This window comes from Pseudophryne corroboree, chromosome 8 (assembly GCF_028390025.1).
Source record: "Pseudophryne corroboree isolate aPseCor3 chromosome 8, aPseCor3.hap2, whole genome shotgun sequence".
NCBI classification, from domain to species: domain Eukaryota; kingdom Metazoa; phylum Chordata; class Amphibia; order Anura; family Myobatrachidae; genus Pseudophryne; species Pseudophryne corroboree.
In genome coordinates this window covers 310,371,805-310,395,671 of record NC_086451.1, presented here as the reverse complement: position 1 = coordinate 310,395,671, position 23,867 = coordinate 310,371,805, and the positions used below count along the sequence as shown (strand labels likewise).

General features: G+C 46.8%; 1 protein-coding gene across 2 annotated transcripts in view; it reads left to right on the top strand.

Moving 5' to 3' along the window:
* Positions 1-23,243, top strand: part of MTM1 (myotubularin 1) — a 293,065-nt gene extending 269,822 nt beyond the window's left edge. For both annotated transcript variants that reach the window (XM_063937383.1, XM_063937384.1), the window contains 3 exons: positions 354-467; positions 874-1,050; positions 20,839-23,243. In XM_063937383.1, coding sequence (XP_063793453.1) covers positions 354-467; positions 874-1,050; positions 20,839-20,997 — 450 coding nt within the window. In that variant the 3' untranslated portion in view covers positions 20,998-23,243. The remainder of the gene's footprint in view (positions 1-353; positions 468-873; positions 1,051-20,838) is intronic.
* Positions 23,244-23,867: the final 624 nt, after the last annotated feature.

Sequence of the window (23,867 nt, the reverse complement as noted above, 5' to 3'; positions counted from 1 at the left end):
CTCATTTGGCTGTCTTGAGAATGACCCTATAGTGTCGAAACGACGACATATATTTGCTGACACTGATGTCTGAATAAAAGTTTGAAAATATTTATTGGATGGTGAATGCCCTCTGTCCAACCCATGGACTTTTTACATTTATATTATTGGTAAAGCCTCCAGTATTACCTTAAGGAGCACCTCTGAGATGATCTACAATTGGATGTGAGTGCGGACACCTATATGGAAATATATATATATATATAATATGTTATTTTTTTTATTTTATTTTTATCTATATAATATATGAAAATACCAAGTCTATCTCTTCGACACCATGATTCTCCTCCTTTACGGTTTTCTGTTTTTTCCAGTTTCCAACAGCGTTTGAATTCAATGAGCTTTTTCTGATCACGATTCTAGATCATCTTTACAGCTGCCGATTCGGCTCTTTCTTGTTTAACTGTGAGTCCATTCGTGAAAAAGAGGTGAGATTTCCTGTGCCCTGTTATGTTTATTTTTGCCACCTATGAATGTTTCTAATAAGTTTATAATAAGCTAGTAATGGGGGGAAAAAATTGGCTTTGTAGAACAAAAAAAGTAGTAGTACCTGTAGTAGTAGACACTGATTTTACAAAGTCTAGATTTTAAGTGATATAATAGCTGGAAAATATTGGTGATAGAAGAATAGTTTCTAGCCAGAAGTTTGCATATATAATATTAGTTTTATTGAACTAGACATTTTATCCTTAAACCTGGAGGATAAGACGCTACAATTAATGTTAAGTATTGCATTGTACCATATGACAATACAGCTTGTAACATTTTGTTTGCAATTACACTGTATTAGTATAGTCACACTATATAGTTATTTTTATCTTTCTTTAATTCCAGAAACTGAGGGAGAAGACACCATCTCTGTGGTCTTGGATGAACAGTGAAAAGTCAAAGTATATAAATCCCTTTTACACCAAGGAGTTGAATAGAGTGTTGTATCCTGTGGCAAGCATGCGCCACCTGGAGCTCTGGGTCAATTACTATATTAGGTGGAATACAAGGATCAGACAACAAGTAAGATGTTCACTTATCGTTTAGAATTTATTTTCTTGGCTACAGGAGTCGCATGATTAAGTGAAAACTCATATAAAATTCTTACTAGATGCTACTTAACCCCAGAACACAGCATAATATAAAATTGCTCGCAGATGGAAGAATACCGATCCTTCCCCACAAACAAGTACTCTACTGTGTCTAGTTTGTATTCAGGATGGAGTTTATAACAAGTCTCCAACAAATAAAATGACCAACTCCATGGTCTGTACTGCCAGGGAGGCGTGACCATTTCCTCTTGAGTATTCACTGCTCCTAATTTATACTTGGGCATATTTCTGTTAGATTGCAATGAAGTAATCTGGATGATTAACAAATTAGACTATTGGATGTCATTTGATTTAGCCACTCATTTGTATGGTTGATTGAATAACAGTTGCTTGAGGCTTGGTTTAGAGGTTCAGTGGTTCTCAAATTTTCTTGAATCATAATGCCCCAGAGTTTCAGCATTTCTCTTACGTCCTAGAGGATGCTGGGGACTCCGTAAGGACCATGGGGTATAGACGGGCTCCGCAGGAGACATGGGCACTTTAAGACCTTTTAATGGTCGTAAACTGGCTCCTCCCTCTATGCCCCTCCTCCAGACCTCAGTTGGATTCTGTGCCCAGAGGAGACTGGTCGCGCACTAGGGGAGCTCTACTGAGTTTCTCTGGAAAAAGACTTTGTTAGGTTTTTTATTTTCAGGGAGCACTGCTGGCAACAGGCTCCCTGCTTCGTGGGACTGAGGAGAGAGAAGTAGACCTACTTTACTGTTAGGCTCTGCTTCTTAGGCTACTGGACACCATTACCCCTAGCTGTTCGTCTCAGAGCCGCGCCGCTGTCCTCCTCACAGAGTCGGAAGATAGAAGTCGGGTGAGTATGAGAAGCAAGAAGACTTCAAAGGCGGCAGAAGACTTCAGATCTTTGTGAGGTACCGCGCAGCGGTTGCGCTGCGCGCCATTGCTCCCACACACGCACGAGGCACAGCAAGGGTGCAGGATGCAGGGTGGGGGGCGCCCTGGGCAGCAATAATTACCTCATAAAAGTTCACTGGCACGCATAGATACTGCATACCATTAATTTGGTGCTAGTGTGATACAGAAAGCGCTTACAGGTCTGGGACATTATTAATGTTTCAGACCGCAGTGGCGCTGGGTGTGAGCTGGCAAACTCCCTCTCTGTCTCTCTAAAGGACCTTATTGTGGGTCTGTCCCCTATATCCCAGTGTGTGTGGGGGTGTCAGTACGTGTGTGTCGACATGTCTGAGGCGGAAGGCTCTTCCAGAGAGGATGCAGAGCAGAATGTAATAGTGACTCCGTCGGCACTGCTGATTGGGTAGACATGTGGAATGTTTTGAATGCAAGTGTGGCTTTATTACATAAAAGGTTGGACAAATCTGAGTCCCAGAACCAAGCATGGAGACCATCCATGGATATTAATGTGTCACAGAACCCATCAGGGTCCCAGAAACGTCCCTTTACCCAGATAGCAGACACTGATACCGACACGGATTCCGACTCCAGTGTCGACTATGATGACGCTCGGTTACACCCAAGGGTGGCCAAGAGTATTCAGTACATGATTATTGCAATAAAAGATGTATTACATATCACAGAGGACCCTTCTGTCCCTGACACACGGGTCTGTATGTTTAAGGGGAAGAAACCTGAGGTAACATTTCCCCCATCCCATGAGCTGAACGCTCTATTTGAAAAAGCTTGGGAAACTCCAGACAAAAGACTGCAGATTCCTAAGAGAATTGCTATGGCGTATCCTTTCCCCTCACAGGACAGGTTACAGTGGGAATCATCACCCATGGTAGATAAGGCTTTGACGCGTTTATCCAAAAAGGTGGCCCTACCGTCTCCGGACACGGCGACACTAAAGGGTCCTGCGGATCACAGGCAGGAAACTACCTTGAAATCGATTTTATGCGACTACGGGAACCCTGCTCAGACCGGTGGTAGCGTCGGCATGGGTGAGTAGCTCGATTGCAGGATGGGCAGATAACTTGTCATCTGACATGGACACCCTCGACAGGGAGAGTGTATTGTTGACATTGGGTCACATCAAGGACGCAGCGTTATACCTAAGGAAGGCTGCGAGAGATATTGGCTTCTTGGGATCAAGGGCCAATGCCATGGCATTTTCAGCTAGGAGGGCGTTGTGGACCCGTCAATGGACTGCTGATGCTGACTCCAAGAGACTTATGGAGGCCTTGCCTTACAAGGGTGAACTTTAGTTTGGGGACGGCCTCGCGGACCTGGTTTCCACAGCTACCGGGGGTAAGTCTTCTTTTTTGCCTTTTGTTCCCTCACAGCAAAAGAAAACGCCTCTATACCAGATGCAGTCCTTTCGGTCTCATAAATTCAGAAAGGGACGTGGATCATCCTTCCTCGCCAGAGGCAAGGGTAGAGGGAAAAGAAAACCAGCTGCGGCTAGTTCCCAGGAGCAGAAGTCCTCTCCGGCCTCTACCAAATCCACCGCATGACGCTGGGGCTCCGCTCCGGGAGTCCGCACCGGTGGGGGCACGTCTTCAGCTCTTCAGCCAGGTCTGGATTCATTCGAACTTGGATCCTTCGGTGCTAGACATTGTAACCCAAGGATACAGACTGGAGTTCGAAGACGTGCCTCCAAACTGATTTTTCAAATCGGCCTTACCAGCTTCTCTCCCAGAGAGAGAAATAGTTTCAGCCGCGATACAAAAGCTGTGTCAACAGCAAGTGATTATCACGGTTCCCCTGTTGCAACAGGGAAAGGGGTTTTATTCAACTCTATTTGTGGTCCCGAAGCCAGACGGCGCGGTCAGACCAATTCTGAACCTAAAATCCCTAAACCTGTATTTGAAAAGATTCAAATTCAAGATGGAATCTCTCCGGGCAGTGATTTCCAGTCTGGACGGGGGGGATTTTATGGTGTCACTAGACATAAAGGATGCATACCTTCATGTCCCCATATATCCTCCTCATCAGGCGTTCCTGAGATTCGCTGTGCAGGATTGTCATTACCAATTTCAGACGTTGCCGTTTGGGCTTTCCACAGGCCCGAGCATTTTCACCAAGGTAATGGCGGAAATGATGGTACTCCTGCGCAAGCAAGGTGTCACAATTATCCCGTACTTGGACGATTTCCTGATAAAGGCGAGATCAAGAGACCAGTTACTGAAACGCGTGGCACTCTATCTGAGGGTACTACAACAACACGGCTGGCTATTAAATTTGCCAAAGTCACAGTTGATGCCGACAACTCGACTGTCGTTTTTGGGCATGATTCTGGACACGGAACGGCAGAGGGGTTTTCTCCCATTGGAAAAACCTCTGGAACTCCAGAACATGGTCAGGGTTCTGCTGAAACCAAAAAGAGTGTTGATTCATCAATGCACTAGAGTGTTGGGAAAGATGGTGGCGGCCTACGAGGCCATTCTGTTTGGCAGGTTCCATGCAAGAACTTTTCAGTGGCACCTACTGGACAAATGGTCAGGGTCCCGTCTCCAAATGCATCAGATGATAAGCCTGTCCCCCAGGGCCAGGATATCTCTCCTGTGGTGGCTCCACAGTGCTCACCTCCTAGAGGGTCGCAGGTTATGAATCCAGGATTGGGTTCTGGTAACCACGGACGCGAGCCTCCGAGGCTGGGGAGCGGTCACACAAGGAAAAAATTTTCAGGGAATATGGTCAAGCCAGGAGGCTTGTCTGCACATAAATGTGCTGGAATTGAGGGCCATATACAACGGCCTGAGACAGGCGGAGCATCTTCTTCGCAACCTACCTGTACTGATCCAGTCAGACAACATCACAGCCGTGGCACATGTAAACCGCCAGGGCAGAACAAGAAGCAGAGCAGCGATGGCGGAAGCCACCAGGATTCTTTGCTGGGCGGAAAATCATGTAAGCGCTCTGTCAGCCGTTTTCATCCCGGGAGTGGACAACTGGGAAGCAGACTTCCTCAGCAGACACGATCTCCATTCAGGAGAGTGGGGGCTTCATCAAGAGGTCTTTGCAGAAGTGACAAACGGTTGGGGACTCCCTCAAATAGACATGATGGCGTCACGCCTCAACAAAAAGCTTTGGACGTATTGTTCCAGGTCGAGGAACCCTCAAGCAATAGCAGTAGACGCACTAGTGACACCTTGGGTGTATCAGTCGGTCTACGTGTTCCCTCCACTTCCACTCATCCCAAAGATATTGAGGATTATAAGAAGAACAAGAGTTCAAACGATATTCATTGTTCCAGACTGGCCTCGAAGGGCCTGGTATCCAGATCTTCAGGAAATGCTCACAGAAGATCCTTGGCCTCTTCCTCTAAGAGAGGACCTGTTACAACAGGGGCCGTGTGTTTTCCAAGACTTACCGCGGTTACGTTTGACGGCATGGCGGTTGAACACCAAATCCTAGCTAGGAAAGGTATTCCAGGGGAGGTCATCCCTACTCTGCTTAAAGCTAGGAAGGGGGTAACGGCGAAGCATTATCACCGTATCTGGAGGAAGTATGTGTCTTGGTGTAAATCCAAGAATGCTCCTACGGAGGTTTTTCAGCTGGGTCGTTTTCTCCATTTTCTTCAGGCGGGGCTGGCTATGGGCCTAAAGTTAGGCTTCTTTTAGGTGCAGATTTCAGCCTTATCAATATTTTTTCAGAAGGAATTGGCCTCTCTTCCAGAAGTGCAGACTTTTGTGAAGGGAGTACTGCACATCCAACCTCCTTTTGTGCCCCCAGTGGCCCCATGGGACCTTAATGTGGTGTTACAGTTCCTTAAATCACACTGGTTTGAACCACTTCAATCTGTTGAGTTAAAATTTCTCACTTGGAAAGTGGTCATGTTATTGGCCTTGGCATCTGCAAGGAGGGTGTCCGAATTGGCAGCCTTGTCTTACAAGAGCCCCTATCTGATTTTCCATATGGATAGAGCGGAATTGAGAACTCGTCCACAATTTCTACCTAAGGTGGTTTCGTCGTTTCACATGAACCAACCTATTGTAGTGCCGGTGGCTACGGATGTCTTGGAGGATTCCAAGTACCTTGATGTAGTCAGGGCTTTAAAAATGTATGTAGCCAGGACGGCTCGTATTAGGAAAACGGAGGCTCTGTTTATCTTATATGGAGTCAACAAGGTTGGCGCTCCTGCTTCCAAGCAGACTATCGCACGCTGGATCTGTAACACGATTCAGCAGGCTCATTCTATGGCTGGATTGCGGTTACCAAAATCGGTAAAGACCCATTCCACTAGGAAGGTAGGCTCTTCTTGGGCGGCTGCCCGAGGCGTCTGGCGTTACAGCTTTGCCGAGCAGCTACTTGGTCGGGTTCAAACACTTTTGCAAAATTCTATAAGTTTGATACCCTGGCTGATGAGGACCTCTCTTTTGCTCAATCGGTGCTGCAGAGTCCTTCGCACTCTCCCGCCCGGTCTGGAGCTTTGGTATAAACCCCATGGTCCTTACGGAGTCCCCAGCATCCTCTAGGACATAAGAGAAAATAAGATTTTAAACCTACCGGTAAATCTTTTTCTCCTAGTCCGTAGAGGATGCTGGGCGCCCGTCCCAGTGCGGAATAAATCTGCAGTACTTGTACATAGTTATTGATAAGTCTACACAAGGGTTGTGTTGCAGTTCAGATCAACCTGTTGCTGATCTTAATTGTTCATACTGTTAACTGGTTTAGTTATATCCCAGGTTGTACGGTGTGTTGTGGTGTGAGCTGGTATGTATCTCACCCTTAATTAACAAAATCCTTTCCTCGAAATGTCCGTCTCCTCTGGGCACAGTTCCTATAACTGAGGTCTGGAGGAGGGGCATAGAGGGAGGAGCCAGTTCACGCCCATTAAAAGGTCTTAAAGTGCCCATGTCTCCTGCGGAGCCCGGCTATACCCCATGGTCCTTACGGAGTCCCCAGCATCCTCTACGGACTAGGAGAAAAAGATTTACCGGTAGGTTTAAAATCTTTTTTCTCTAACGTCCTAGTGGATGCTGGGACTCCGTCAGGACCATGGGGAATAGCGGGCTCCGCAGGAGAACTACAGGGGAGAGCCTGGGGAGCTGTCTTCCAGCTGCACTGTGAAGAAAAAATGGCGCCAGTGTGCTGAGGGAGATAGCCCCGCCCCTTTTTCGGCTGACTTTTCTCCCGCTTTTTTTATGGATTCTGGCAGGGGTATTTATCACATATATAGCCTCTGGGACTGTATATTGTGATTTTTTGCCAGCCAAGGTATTCATATTGCTGCTCAGGGCGCCCCCCCAGAGCCCATCAGTGACCGAAGTGTGAGGTGTGCATGAGGAGCAATGGCGCACAGCTGCAGTGCTGTGCGCTACCTTGTTGAAAACCGAAGTCTTCTGCCGCCGATTTCCAGGACCATCTTCATGCTTCTGGCTCTGTAAGAGGGACGGCGGCGCGGCTCCGGGACCGAACGATCGAGGTCGGGTCCTGTGTTCGATCCCTCTGGAGCTAATGGTGTCCAGTAGCCTAAGAAGCCCAAACTATCTCCAGTCAGGTAGGTTCGCTTCTTCTCCCCTTAGTCCCTCGTAGCAGTGAGTCTGTTGCCAGCAGATCTCACTGAAAATAAAAAACCTAAAATATACTTTCTTTTCTAGGAGCTCAGGAGAGCCCCTAGTGTGCATCCAGCTCAGCCGGGCACAAGATTCTAACTGAGGTCTGGAGGAGGGTCATAGTGGGAGGAGCCAGTGCACACCAGGTAGTCCTAAAGCTTTCTTTAGTTGTGCCCAGTCTCCTGCGGAGCCGCTATTCCCCATGGTCCTTACGGAGTTCCCAGCATCCACTACGGACTACGAGAAATAGAATTATCGGTAAGTAAATTCTTATTATTCATTTTATCCAGTGGTTGCCAAACTGGGTGCCACGGACCCCCAGGGCATTACAGTGCACTTGCAGGTATTCCATGGGTTTGTAGTAACTTTGCAGGTTAGTGTGTGTCATCCCCTCCATTTTACTTCCTACACGCAAAGTCCTGGCAGACCTCCCCTACCCAACGCTTACTCCATTCCCCAACTTTAGATTTGTCCTCTCCTCTGCTCTCCCTTGATGTGTCTGTCGACATCTTAGTATTAGTCTCTCTCCAACTTGCATATGCTTCAGTCTCCCTATGTGGGCCTCTCTGTCCTCCCTACTTTGTGCGTATGTCTCCCATTGTCCTTTCATTCTGTTTACCCATTTCTCCCAACTGCTCCCACAACCCACTGTCAACTTGCACCACACCTTTGCCTCCTCATCTTCCATTTCTCTCCTGCTCTTCCAGTCAATGTAATAGGCAAAAGCAGTGCTGGTGGCTGCCAACCAGAAGCTATGTGGATAAAACAGTTTTGCAGCCATGACCATCACTACATAACTGAATCTTAAGATCACAATTATGTAGTGGTGGTTAAGATACAAAACTTTAGGTCTGGGGAGGTCATGAAAAAAATAAATAAATAAGAATTTACTTACCGATAATTCTATTTCTCATAGTCCGTAGTGGATGCTGGGACTCCGTCAGGACCATGGGGAATAGCGGGCTCCGCAGGAGACAGGGCACATCTAAATAAAGCTTTTAGGATCACATGGTGCGTACTGGCTCCTCCCCCTATGACCCTCCTCCAAGCCTCAGTTAGGTTTTTGTGCCCGTCCGAGAAGGGTGCAATCTAGGTGGCTCTCCTAAAGAGCTGCTTAGACAAAGTTTTTTTAGGTTTAAATCTCAGTGAATCCTGCTGGCAACAGGATCACTGCATCGAGGGACTTAGGGGAGAGATTTCCAACTCACCTGCGTGCAGGATGGATTGGAGTCTTAGGCTACTGGACACTTAGCTCCAGAGGGAGTCGGAACACAGGTCATCCTGGGGTTCGTCCCGGAGCCGCGCCGCCGACCCCCCTTACAGACGCTGAAGATCGGAGGTCCGGAAAGCAGGCGGCAGAAGACTCCTCAGTCTTCATGAAGGTAGCGCACAGCACTGCAGCTGTGCGCCATTGTTGCTACACGTCTCACTGATTCAGTCACGGAGGGTGCAGGGCGCTGCTGGGGGCGCCCTGGGCAGCAATATTAAATACCTTTAGTGGCGAAAAATACATCACATATAGCCATTAAGGCTATATGTATGTATTTAACCCAGGCCAGTTTTCTTAAAACCCGGGAGAAAAGCCCGCCGAAAAAGGGGCGGAGCTTATTCTCCTCAGCACTCAGCGCCATTTTCCTGCTCAGCTCCGCTGGTGAGGAAGGCTCCCAGGATTCTCCCCTGCACTGCACTACAGAAACAGGGTAACAAAGAGAAGGGGGGCATAATTTGGCGATATTGATATATTAAAAGCGCCTATATCAAAAACAACACCTTCTAGGGTTGTTTATATACATTTATAGCGCTTTTGGTGTGTGCTGGCAAACTCTCCCTCTGTCTCCCCAAAGGGCTAAGAGGGTCCTGTCTTCGATTAGAGCATTCCCTGTGTGGCTGCTGTGTGTCGGTACGTGTGTGTCGACATGTATGAGGACGATGTTGGTGTGGAGGCAGAGCAATTGCCGGTAATGGTGATGTCACCCCCTAGGGAGTCGACACCGGAATGGATGGCTTTAGTTATGGAATTACGTGATAATGTTAGCACATTACAAAAGTCAGTTGACGAAATGAGACGGCCGGAAAACCAGTTAGTACCGGCTCAGGCGTCTCAGACACCGTCAGGGGCTGTAAAACGTCCCTTACCTCAGTCAGTCGACACGGGTACCGACACAGATGAATCTAGTGTCGACGGTGAAGAAACAAACGTATTTTCCAATAGGGCCACACGTTATATGATCACGGCAATGAAGGAGGCTTTGCAGATCTCTGATACTGCTGGTACCTCAAAAAGGGGTATTATGTGGGGGGTGAAAAAACTACCTGTAGCTTTTCCAGAATCAGAGGAATTGAATGACGTGTGTGATGAAGCGTGGGTTAACCCAGATAGAAAACTGCTAATTTCCAAGAAGTTATTGGCATTATACCCTTTCCCACCAGAGGTTAGGGCGCGCTGGGAAACACCCCCTAGGGTGGATAAGGCGCTCACACGTTTATCAAAGCAAGTGGCGTTGCCGTCTCCTGATACGGCCGCCCTCAAGGATCCAGCAGATAGGAGGCTGGAAACTACACTGAAGAGTATATACACACATACTGGTGTTATACTGCGACCGGCAATAGCCTCAGCCTGGATGTGCAGTGCTGGGGTAGTGTGGTTGGATTCCCTGACTGAAAATATTGATACCCTGGATAGGGACAGTATTTTATTGACTCTAGAGCAATTAAAGGATGCGTTTCTTTATATGCGAGATGCTCAGAGGGATATTTGTACTCTAGCATCAAGGGTAAGCGCGATGTCCATATCTGCCAGAAGAAGTTTATGGACGCGACAGTGGTCAGGTGATGCGGATTCCAAAAGGCATATGGAAGTATTGCCATATAAAGGAGAGGAATTATTTGGGGTCGGTCTTTCGGACCTGGTGGCCACGGCAACTGCCGGCAAATCCACTTTTTTACCTCAGACCCCCTCCCAACAGAAAAAGACACCGTCTTTTCAGCCGCAGTCCTTTCGCTCCTATAAAAACAAGCGACCAAAAGGACAGTCTTATCTGCCGCGAAGCAGAGGAAAGGGTAAGAGAGGGCAGCAAGCAGCCCCTGCCCAGGACCAGAAGCCCGCCCCGGGTTCTACAAAGCCATCAGCATGACGCTGGGGCTTTACAAGCGGACTCAGGAGCGGTGGGGGGTCGACTCAAGATTTTCAGCAATCAGTGGGCTCGCTCACAAGTGGACCCGTGGATCCTGCAGATAATATCTCAGGGTTACATGTTGGAGTTCGAAAGGTCTCCCCCTCGCCGGTTCCTAAAGTCTGCTTTACCAACGTCTCCCTCAGAAAGGACGTCGGTATTGGAAGCCATTCACAAGCTGTATTCTCAGCAGGTGATAGTCAAGGTACCCCTCCTACAACAGGGAAAGGGGTATTATTCCACACTATTTGTGGTACCGAAGCCAGACGGTTCGGTAAGACCTATTCTAAACCTGAAATCCTTGAACCTGTACATACAGAAATTCAAGTTCAAGATGGAGTCACTCAGAGCAGTGATAGCGAATCTGGAGGAAGGGGACTTCATGGTGTCCCTGGACATAAAAGATGCTTATCTGCATGTCCCAATTTACCCCTCACACCAAGGGTATCTCAGGTTCGTGATACAAGACTGTCATTATCAGTTTCAAACGCTGCCGTTTGGTTTGTCCACGGCTCCTCGGGTCTTTACCAAGGTAATGACCGAAATGATGGTTCTTCTACGAAGAAAAGGCGTATTAATTATCCCTTACTTGGACGATCTCCTGATAAGGGCAAAGTCCAGAGAACAGCTGGAAGTCGGTGTAGCACTAACCCAGGTAGTGCTTCAGCAACACGGGTGGATTCTGAATCTTCCAAAATCTCAATTGACCCCGACAACACGTCTGCTGTTCCTGGGAATGATTCTGGACACGGTTCAGAAAAAGGTGTTTCTCCCGGAGGAGAAAGCAAGGGAGTTATCCGAACTTGTCAGGAACCTCCTAAAACCAGGAACTGTGTCAGTACATCAATGCACAAGAGTCCTGGGAAAGATGGTGGCTTCTTACGAAGCAATTCCATTTGGCAGATTCCATGCACGAACATTTCAGTGGGATCTGCTGGACAAATGGTCCGGATCGCATCTGCACATGCATCAGCGGATAACACTGTCACCAAGAACAAGGTTGTCTCTCCTGTGGTGGTTGCAGAGTGCCCATCTGTTAGAGGGCCGCAGATTCGGCATACAGGACTGGGTCCTGGTGACTACGGATGCCAGCCTACGAGGCTGGGGAGCAGTCACACAGGGAAGGAACTTCCAGGGCGTGTGGTCAAACCTGGAGACGTCCCTTCACATAAATATACTGGAGCTAAGAGCGATCTACAATGCTCTAAGCCTGGCAAAACCGCTGCTTCAGGGTCAGCCGGTGTTGATCCAGTCGGACAACATCACGGCAGTCGCCCACGTAAACCGACAAGGCGGCACGAGAAGCAGAAGAGCAATGACAGAAGCGGCAAGGATTCTGCGCTGGGCGGAAAATCATGTCATAGCACTGTCAGCAGTGTTCATCCCGGGAGTGGACAACTGGGAAGCAGATTTCCTCAGCAGACACGACCTTCACCCGGGGGAGTGGGGACTTCACCCAGAAGTCTTCCACATGATTGTGAACCGTTGGGAAAAACCAAAGGTGGACATGATGGCGTCTCGCCTCAACAAAAAATTGGACAGATATTGCGCCAGGTCAAGAGACCCTCAGGCAATAGCTGTGGACGCTCTGGTAAAACCGTGGGTGTACCAGTCAGTGTATGTGTTCCCTCCTCTGCCTCTCATACCAAAGGTACTGAGAATTATACGGAAAAGGGGAGTAAGAACAATACTAGTGGCTCCGGACTGGCCAAGAAGAACTTGGTATCCGGAACTTCAAGAGATGCTCACGGAGGATCCGTGGCCTCTACCTCTAAGAAGGGATCTGCTTCAGCAGGGACCTTGTATGTTCCAAGACTTACCGCGTCTGCGTTTGACGGCATGGCGGTTGAACGCCGGATTCTAAAAGAAAAGGGCATTCCAGAGGAAGTTATTCCTACCTTGATGAAGGCTAGGAAGGAAGTGACTGTACAACATTATCACCGCATTTGGCGAAAATATGTTGCGTGGTGTGAGGCCAAAAAGGCCCCAACGGAAGAATTTCAATTGGGTCGATTCTTACATTTCCTGCAAACAGGATTGTCTATGGGCCTAAAATTGGGGTCCATTAAAGTTCAAATTTCGGCCTTATCAATCTTCTTCCAGAAGGAATTGGCGTCAGTTCCTGAAGTACAAACTTTTGTCAAAGGTGTACTACATATACAACCCCCAATGGTGCCTCCAGTGGCACCGTGGGATTTGAACGTAGTTTTGAATTTTCTCAAATCTCATTGGTTTGAGCCTCTAAAATCGGTAGATTTAAAATACCTTACATGGAAGGTAACCATGTTATTGGCCCTGGCTTCAGCCAGGAGAGTTTCAGAGTTGGCGGCTTTATCGTACAAAAGCCCATATCTGATTTTCCATTCGGACAGGGCAGAACTGCGGACACGTCCTCATTTTCTCCCTAAGGTGGTTTCGGCTTTTCACTTGAACCAGCCTATTGTGGTGCCTGCGGCTACTAGCGACTTGGAGGACTCCAAGTTACTGGACGTTGTCAGAGCATTAAAAATATATATTTCAAGGACAGCTGAAGTCAGAAAATCTGACTCGTTGTTTATATTGTATGCACCCAACAAGATGGGTGCTCCTGCGTCTAAACAGACGATTGCACGTTGGATCTGTAGCACAATCCAATTTGCACATTCTGTGGCAGGCCTGCCACAGCCTAAATCTGTAAAGGCCCACTCCACAAGGAAAGTGGGCTCATCTTGGGCGGCTGCCCGAGGGGTCTCGGCATTACAACTTTGCCGAGCAGCTACGTGGTCAGGGGAGAACACGTTTGTAAAATTTTACAAATTTGATACTCTGGCTAAGGAGGACCTGGAGTTCTCTCATTCGGTGCTGCAGAGTCATCCGCACTCTCCCGCCCGTTTGGGAGCTTTGGTATAATCCCCATGGTCCTGACGGAGTCCCAGCATCCACTAGGACGTTAGAGAAAATAAGAATTTACTTACCGATAATTCTATTTCTCATAGTCCGTAGTGGATGCTGGGCGCCCATCCCAAGTGCGGATTGTCTGCAATGTTTGTACATAGTTATTGTTACAAAAATCGGGTTATTACTATTGTTGTGAGCCATCTTTTCAGAGGCTACTTCATTTGTTGTTATCATACTGTTAACTGGGTTCAGATCACAAGTTGTACGGTGTGATTGGTGTGGCTGGTATGAGTCTTACCCGGGATTCAAGATCCTTCCTTATTGTGTACGCTCGTCCGGGCACAGTACCTAACTGAGGCTTGGAGGAGGGTCATAGGGGGAGGAGCCAGTACGCACCATGTGATCCTAAAAGCTTTATTTAGATGTGCCCTGTCTCCTGCGGAGCCCGCTATTCCCCATGGTCCTGACGGAGTCCCAGCATCCACTACGGACTATGAGAAATAGAATTATCGGTAAGTAAATTCTTATTTATTTATTTTTTTCATGACCTCCCCAGACCTAAAGTTTTGTATCTTAACCACCACTACATAATTGTGATCTTAAGATTCAGTTATGTAGTGATGGTCATGGCTGCAAAACTGTTTTATCCACATAGCTTCTGGTTGGCAGCCACCAGCACTGCTTTTGCCTATTACATTGACTGGAAGAGCAGGAGAGAAATGGAAGATGAGGAGGCAAAGGTGTGGTGCAAGTTGACAGTGGGTTGTGGGAGCAGTTGGGAGAAATGGGTAAACAGAATGAAAGGACAATGGGAGACATACGCACAAAGTAGGGAGGACAGAGAGGCCCACATAGGGAGACTGAAGCATATGCAAGTTGGAGAGAGACTAATACTAATATGTCGACAGACACATCAAGGGAGAGCAGAGGAGAGGACAAATCTAAAGTTGGGGAATGGAGTAAGCGTTGGGTAGGGGAGGTCTGCCAGGACTTTGCGTGTAGGAAGTAAAATGGAGGGGATGACACACACTAACCTGCAAAGTTACTACAAACCCATGGAATACCTGCAAGTGCACTGTAATGCCCTGGGGGTCCGTGGCACCCAGTTTGGCAACCACTGGATAAAATGAATAATAAGAATTTACTTACCGATAATTCTATTTCTCGTAGTCCGTAGTGGATGCTGGGAACTCCGTAAGGACCATGGGGAATAGCGGCTCCGCAGGAGACTGGGCACAACTAAAGAAAGCTTTAGGACTACCTGGTGTGCACTGGCTCCTCCCACTATGACCCTCCTCCAGACCTCAGTTAGAATCTTGTGCCCGGCTGAGCTGGATGCACACTAGGGGCTCTCCTGAGCTCCTAGAAAAGAAAGTATATTTTAGGTTTTTTATTTTCAGTGAGATCTGCTGGCAACAGACTCACTGCTACGAGGGACTAAGGGGAGAAGAAGCGAACCTACCTGACTGGAGATAGTTTGGGCTTCTTAGGCTACTGGACACCATTAGCTCCAGAGGGATCGAACACAGGACCCGACCTCGATCGTTCGGTCCCGGAGCCGCGCCGCCGTCCCTCTTACAGAGCCAGAAGCATGAAGATGGTCCTGGAAATCGGCGGCAGAAGACTTCGGTTTTCAACAAGGTAGCGCACAGCACTGCAGCTGTGCGCCATTGCTCCTCATGCACACCTCACACTTCGGTCACTGATGGGCTCTGGGGGGGCGCCCTGAGCAGCAATATGAATACCTTGGCTGGCAAAAAATCACAATATACAGTCCCAGAGGCTATATATGTGATAAATACCCCTGCCAGAATCCATAAAAAAAGCGGGAGAAAAGTCAGCCGAAAAAGGGGCGGGGCTATCTCCCTCAGCACACTGGCGCCATTTTTTCTTCACAGTGCAGCTGGAAGACAGCTCCCCAGGCTCTCCCCTGTAGTTTTCAGGCTCAAAGGGTTAAAAAGAGAGGGGGGGCACAAAATTTAGGCGCAATATTGTGTATACAAGCAGCTATTGGGGGAAAAATCACTCAGTTATAGTGTTAATCCCTGCATTATATAGCGCTCTGGTGTGTGCTGGCATACTCTCTCTCTGTCTCCCCAAAGGACTTTGTGGGATCCTGTCCTCAGTCAGAGCATTCCCTGTGTGTGTGCGGTGTGTCGGTACGGCTGTGTCGACATGTTTGAGGATACGTGGAGGCGGAGCAGATGCCGATAAATGTGATGTCACCCCCTGTGGGGCCGACACCAGAGTGGATGGATAAGTGGAAGGTATTAACCGACAGTTTCAACTCCTTATGTAAAGGGCTGAATGACGTAACAGCTATGGGACAGCCGGATTCTCAGCCCGCGCCTGCCCTGGCGTCTCAAAGGCCATCAGGGGCTCAAAAACGCCCGCTACCTCAGATGGCAGATACAGATGTCGACACGGAGTCTGACTCCAGTGTCGACGAGGTTGAGACATATACACAATCCACAAGGAACATCCGTTGCACTCGGCAATGAAAAATATGTTACACATTTCTGACATTAACCCAAATACCACTAAAAAAGGGGTTTTATGTTTGGGGAGAAAAAGCAGACAGTGTTATGTTCCCCCATCAGATGAGTGAATGAAGCGTGGGTTCCACCGATAAGAAACTGGTAATTTCTAAAAAAGTTACTGATGGCGTACCCTTTCCCGCCAGAGGATAGGTCACGTTGGGAGATATCCCCTAGGGTGGATAAGGCGCTCACACGTTTGTCAAAAAAGGTGGCACTGCGGTCTTAGGATACGGCCACTTTGAAGGAGCCTGCTGTTAAAAAGCAGAAGGCTATCCTGAAGTCTGTATATACACACTCAGGTACTATACTGAGACCTGCAATTGCCTCAGCATGGATAGTGCTGCTGCAGCGTGGTCTGATACCCTGTCAGATAATATTGATACCCTATACAGGGATACTATTTTGCTAACCATAGAGCATATTAAAGACGTCGTCTTATATATGAGGGATGCACAGAGGGATATTTGCCGGCTGGCATCCAAAAGTTAATGCAATGTCCATTCTGCCAGGAGGGTATTAGGGACCCGGCAGTGGACAGGTGATGCTGACTTTAAAAGGCACATGGAGATTCTGCCTTATGAGGGTGAGGAATTGTTTGGGGATGGTCTCTGGGACCTCGTATCCACAGCAACAGCTGGGAAGAAATTTTTTTACCTCAGGTTCCTCACAGCCTAAGAGAGCACCGTATTATCAGGTACAGTCCTTTCGGCTTCAGAAAAACGAGCGGGTCAAAGGCGCTTCCTTTCTGCACAGAGACAAGGGAAGAGGGAAAAAGCTGCACCAGACAGCCAGTTCCCAGGATCAAAAATCTTCCCCCGCTTCATCTGAGTCCACCGCATGACGCTGGGGCTCCACAGGTGGAGCCAGGTGCGGTGGGGGCGCGTCTCGGGAACTTCAGCGACCAGTGGGCTCGCTCACAAGTGGATCCCTGGGTTCTGCAAGTAGTATCACAGGGATACAAGCTGGCGTTCGAGGCGACTCCCCCTCGCCATTACCTCAAATCAGCCTTGCCTGCTGCCCTCAAGGAGAGGTAGTACTGGCGGCAATTCACAAGCTGTACTTCCAGCAGGTGATAATCAAGGTACCCCTCCTTCAACAAGGCCGGGGTTACTATTCCACAATGTTTGTGGTACCGAAACCAGGCGGTTCGGTGAGACCCATTCTAAAATTGAAATCCTTGAACACTTATATACGAAGGTTCAAGTTCAAAATGGAATCGCTCAGGGCGGTTATTACAAGCCTGGACGAAGGGGATTACATGGTATCACTGGACATCAAGGATGCTTACCTGCATGTCCCCATTTACCCTCCTCACCAGGAGTACCTCAAAATTGTGGTACAGGACTGTCATTACCAATTCCAGACGTTGCCGTTGGTCTGTCCACGGCACCGAGGGTATTTACCAAGGTAATGGCCGAAATGATGATACTCCTTCGAAAAAAGGGAGTTTTAATTATCCCGTACTTGGACGATCTCCTTATAAAGGCGAGGTCCAGGGAGCAGTTGTTCGTCGGAGTAGCACTATCTCGGGAAGTGCTACAACAGCACGGCTGGATTCTGAATAGTCCAAAGTCGCAGCTGGTTCCTACGACGCGTCTACTGTTCCTGGGTATGGTTCTGGACACAGAACAAGAAAAAAGGGTTTCTCCCGGAGGAGAAGGCCAAGGAGTTGTCATCTCTAGTCAGAGACCTCCTAATACTAATACAGGTGTCGGTGCATCAATGCACGCGAGTCCTGGGAAAGATGGTAGCTTCTTGCGAAGAAATTCCATTCGGCAGGTTCCAGGCAAGGATCTTCCAGTGGGATCTGTTGGACAAGAGGTCCGGGTCGCATCTTCAGATGCATCAGCTGATAACCCTGTCTCCAAGGGCCTAGGTGTCGCTGTTGTGGTGGCTGCAGAGTGCTCATCTTCTAGAGGGCCGCAGATTCGGCATACAGGACTGGGTCCTGGTGACCACGGATGCCAGCCTTCGAGGCTGGGGGGCAGTCACACAGGGAAGAAACTTCCAAGGACTATGGTCAAGTCAGGAGACTTCCCTACACATAAATATTCTGGGACTAAGGGCCATTCACAATGCCCTAAGTCAGGCTAGACCCCTGCTTCAACACCAGCCGGTGCTGATCCAGTCAGACAACATCACGGCGGTCGCCCATGTAAACCAGCAGGGCGGCACAATAAGCAGGATGGTGATGGCAGAGGCCACAGGGATTTTCCGATGGGTGGAAAATCATGTGTTAGCACTGTTAGCAGTGTTCATTCCCGGAGTGGACAACTGGGAAGCAGATTTTCTCAGCAGGCACGACCTCCACCCGGGAGAGTGGGGACTTCATCCAGAAGTCTTCAAAATGATTGTACACCGTTGAGAAAGGCCACAGGTGACGTGATGGCGTCACGCCTCAACAAAAAGCTAAAAAGATATTGCGCCAGGTCAAGGGACCCTCAGGCGATAGCTGTGGACACTCTGGTAACACCGTGGGTGTACCAGTCGGTGTATGTGTTCCTTCCTTTGCCTCTCATACCCAAGGTATTGAGAATACTAAGAAGGAGAAGAGTAAGAACTATACTCGTGGTTCCGGATTGGCCAAGAAGAGCCTGGTACCCGAAACTTCAAGAAATGATCTCAGAGGACCCATGGCCTCTGCCGCTCAGACGGGACCTGCTGCAGCAGGGGCCCTGCCTGTTCCAAGACTTACCACGGCTGTGTTTGACGGCATGGCGGTTGAACACCGGATCCTAAAGGAAAAAGGCATTCCGGAGGAAGTCATTCCTACGCTGATTAAGGCTAGGAAAGATGTGATCGCAAAATATTATCACCGCATATGGCAAAAAATATGTTGCTTGGTGTGAGGCCAGGAAGGCCCCAACGGAGGAATTTCAACTGGGTCGATTTCTGCACTTCCTACAGTCAGGAGTGACTACAGGCCTACAATTGGGTTACATTAAGGTCCAGATTTCGGCTCTGTACATTTTCTTCCAAAAAGAACTGGCTTCACTGCCTGAAGTTCAGACTTTTGTTAAGGGAGTGCTGCATATTCAGCCCCCGTTTGTGCCTCTAGTGGCACCGTGGGATCTCAACGTGGTGTTGGATTTCCTGAAGTCGCATTGGGTTGAGCCACTTAAATCCGTAGAGCTAAAATACCTCACGTGGAAAGTGGTCATGCGGTTGGCCTTGGCGTCGGCCAGGCGTGTGTCAGAATGGGCGGTTTTGTCATGCAAAAGCCCTTATCTGATTTTCATATGGATAGGGCGGAATTGAGGACTCGTTCCCAATTCCTTCCTAAGGTGGTATCGGCTTTTCATGTGAACCAGCCTATTGTGGTGCCTGCGGCTACGTGGGACTTGGAGGACTCCAAGTTACTGGACGTAGTCAGGGCCCTGAAAATAGATTTTTCCAGGACGGCTGGAGTCAGGAAAACTGACTCGCTATTTATCCTGTATGCACCCAACAAGCTGGGTGCTCCTGCTTCTAAGCAGACTATTGCTCGCTGGATCTGTAGCACGATTCAACTTGCACATTCTGCGGCTGGACTGCCGCACCCTAAATCTGTAAAAGCCCATTCCACGAGGAAAGTGGGCTCTTCTTGGGCGGCTGCCCGAGGGGTCTCGGCTTTACAACTTTGCCGAGCTGTTACTTGGTCAGGTTCAAACAATTTTGAAAAAGTCTGCAAGTTTGATAACCTGGCTGAGGAGGACCTTGAGTTTGCTCATTCGGTGCTGCAGAGTCATCCGCACTCTCCCGCCCGTTTGGGAGCTTTGGTATAATCCCCATGGTCCTTACGGAGTTCCCAGCATCCACTAGGACGTCAGAGAAAATAAGATTTTACTCACCGGTAAATCTGTTTCTCGTAGTCCGTAGTGGATGCTGGGCGCCCATCCCAAGTGCGGATTGTCTGCAATACTTGTATATAGTTATTGCCTAACTAAAGGGTTATTGTTATGAGCCATCTGTTAGTGAGGCTCAGTTATATTTCATACTGTTAACTGGGTATAATATCACGAGTTATACGGTGTGGCTGGTATGAGTCTTACCCGGGATTCAAAATCCTTCCTTATTGTGTCAGCTCTTCCGGGCACAGTATCCTAACTGAGGTCTGGAGGAGGGTCATAGTGGGAGGAGCCAGTGCACACCAGGTAGTCCTAAAGCTTTCTTTAGTTGTGCCCAGTCTCCTGCGGAGCCGTTATTCCCCATGGTCCTTTTGTTGTTTTATTACAATGAGTATTTAGTATATTATTATTTTCACTGATAAAATTATATAGTAAAACAGAAAAACAAAGTAATGTCAAATGTATGCAGAGAACATGCTATTTAGTTTGCTAGATGTCCCGTAGGAGAGTTGCGAATTATTAACTGTCGTAGTACTTGGAGAACGCCTAAGGGGCCAGTTCACATTGTGCATTTTGGAGCATAGCACATGTGATGTGGTCATATCAAGCATGTAACATACCATTGTGTACCATTAGAGGTCATTTCTTGCACACTTCAGACTTGTTATGGATCAGTGAGCAATATACAGAGCGTGATCACGGAGAGAGTGCCAACACTGCTTCACAAAACACTGCCTCAACAATTGTGAATGAGCCTTTACTTTTATTATTAAGCATAATCCTGTTTCTTCTTTATTCCTTTCTTGAACTATCAATAGCAGCCAAACCCAGTGGAGCAACGTTACGTGGAGCTGCTGGCTTTAAGAGATGATTATGTTAGGAAACTTGAAGAACTTCAAATCTCAAATTCACCAAAAATGAACAACTCCTCCACCTCTCCACCTTCACCTTCCCGCATCTTGCAAACTCCATTTTGAGCAATAAGAGCTATTTATATGAAGTATAGATACTGACTGTGCTAGTTTTCTGTGAAGGCCGTTTTGAATGATGCCTTATTTGGATGATTGAATCTTCGTGGTTGAACAAAAATGTGCCTTTTTAAGATCTTGAAATGTTATCCTTTTCTATATGTTGCACTGTTATGTAGATCTTGTTACACAATATATAGGAAATTACTTTGGATGCTTTTAACCATATTGCATTGGACCTCTGAATATATCAAGCAGATGAAAGGGTGCAGCTTATTCTACAGTGTTTACCATTCGCCATAAAAGACTAGTGTTTCAATTACTACTTTGGAATCCATAGTCACTATGATTTTGTCTTCAGTACTCCCCCCTCTTCCTCTGCAGGCTACCCCAGAATTCTATACTACTTGTGCTGGTTGTACAGGGCAAATCTGCCTACACACTGTATACAAAGGGGTATATGCAATTCACGGCGAATCGCGGCAATTTTTCGCCGTTTTTTAATTCGACTCAATTCGACAGGTGAATTCCGGCAGGTGGCTGCCGGAATTCACCATATTCAATGAAAAACGGATTCGGCAGACCCGCGGGCGAAAATCGTCCGATTTGGCGGATTTTGCCGCGATTTTAAAAAACGGGAAAAAACGGGAAAAACCCGGGTACCCCGGCCAGGGGTGACTAGTTGGGTAGTTAATGCCACGGCCGCAGGGCACGGCATAAAAGTGACCTCCGGCTGTGGCATTATCTGTCCAGCTAGTGGAGCCCGATGCTGGTGTTAAAAATACGGGGGACCCCTACTCTTTTTGTCCCCCGTATTTTTGGCACCAGCACCAGGCGCAGAGCCCGGTGCTGGTTTTAAAAATACGGGGGATCCCTGCCCAATTTTTCCCCGCATTTTTAGAACCAGGACCAGCTCGAAGAGCCTGAGGCTGGTTATGCTTTGGAGGGGGGACCCCACGCCATTTTTTTTAAGGATTTTACCGTTCCAGCAATAAAAAAAAATTATAAAAAAATATTTTAAAAAATATATAAATAATATTTGTGCCTCCAAAAAAAAAAAAAAAAGTACCTAATCCCTTCTAATATAAATAGATATGCTATTCCTAAAAAAAAAAACACCAAAAAAAACATGTTTAAAAATTTTTTTATTGTTTTCACCCTCCAAAGTGTGGCGGATTGAAAATGACGAATTTGCTGTCTAAAAGCACTGCTGTCGAATTTCCAAACTTGAATTGAATATGCTTTTGTCGAATTGCAGCACTTGTATCATTGCAGAAAAGTCGAATTTGCAAAAATTCGAATTTCAAAAAGTCGAATTTTGAAAGTCCGTTTTTTGGTCGGAAAGCACTGAATTGCATAGGCGAATTTTTTTTTTTTGGGCGAAAATGACCCGAAATTCGACAATTTCGGGAATTCGACCGCAATTGCATATACCCCATAGTGTTTTTCTCAGTATTAACTATTCTCCATTGTATGGTAGTTTCCAATATTCCTGTTGTTTAACCTATGTTTTAAAGAATTCTGTCTGGGAAGTGGCTTCTGATGCCTATATAAACTCTGCAAATGTCTTACAAGCTGATCTCTTTTATGCAAGGCGTAATATCACTTGAATAAGGGATACTGCATTAGCAAGTCATTCTACACAATGTTCTATGAATTCATGTACTAGAAGGACTGTCATCTATATGCCATCCAATGTTGTACAGTACTTACATAGTCTTGTAAAGTTATTTTCAACACAAAAAGCAGATGAAGTGCCCTTTCTTCTAGTGGTACACTGGGGTGACCTGGCACTCTTAAAGAAAGTATATGTGCCGGATTGCACCACACACCTCCACACTCGCCGTATGTGAATGTGGCTCTTTTTGACAGATATACAATGTTGAGGCAGCAAGGTAACAAAAGTAAATTATTCCAGTAATTCTGGAATAACACTGACTTTGAAATTGTTTTCTGGGCCAAACTGGTGAACTGTTTACCATGCCCCAATAGCATCTTATGACTCTGACAGTTTTTCTCTGGAAAGGATGAAAGCCTGCCGCCTTATCACCTGCTAACTTGAGTTTTTCCATTGCTTATATATCGAAAATACAGTATGGTAGACAAAATTACATTGCTGTCCTCGTTTAGATATTTGATACCTTTATCTATTGGCAACTATGAGAATTTAAGTCTGGTTTAAATAAATAATTATTGATCTAATTATTTTAACAATAATATACTTTTTTTTTTTTTTTTTCATTCCGAGTTAAGTACATACTGTAATACTATTTGGGGAAGCTTGTGTTTTAAACGAATTGTGTGAGTGTTTGACAGGTCAGTAACATGAATTGTACCAAAACTTTACAGCAGTGTGTATATATCATTTAGCAGCCACTGGTAAAGATTAATAATTGAAAAACAAGCCTTTAATAAATGTTTCAGACTATATCTATCTATCTATCTATCTATCTATCTATCTCGATAGATATTTATATTTGTCCCCAATGGCAGTTCAACATAGAAGTTACATTGAGAAAAACAAAGTGTGTATCTGGCAACCATGTTTTAAACAATGCCACCTGGATTTCCAATACATTTCTACAATTTACTAGTAAGGGAATAATAGGTATTTTTATACAATACCTGTCTCTGTGTTTGAAGCTACAGGGTTTGGATGATATAGTACAATTTTACTGAGCTAATAAAGTAAATAAAACCTCAATGCTATATGGTTTAAACTGAGTCATTTAGAAATACAGTATATTTTTTAGACTTTTGGCCTTACAAAGATGTGGTTACCACTCCAGGCTACATTTTAAATAAGGTTATAAAATGGAGTCTAAAGAAAAGTTATGGGTGGTAGGGACAAAATAAAATATCACAGTACATCCTGCCTG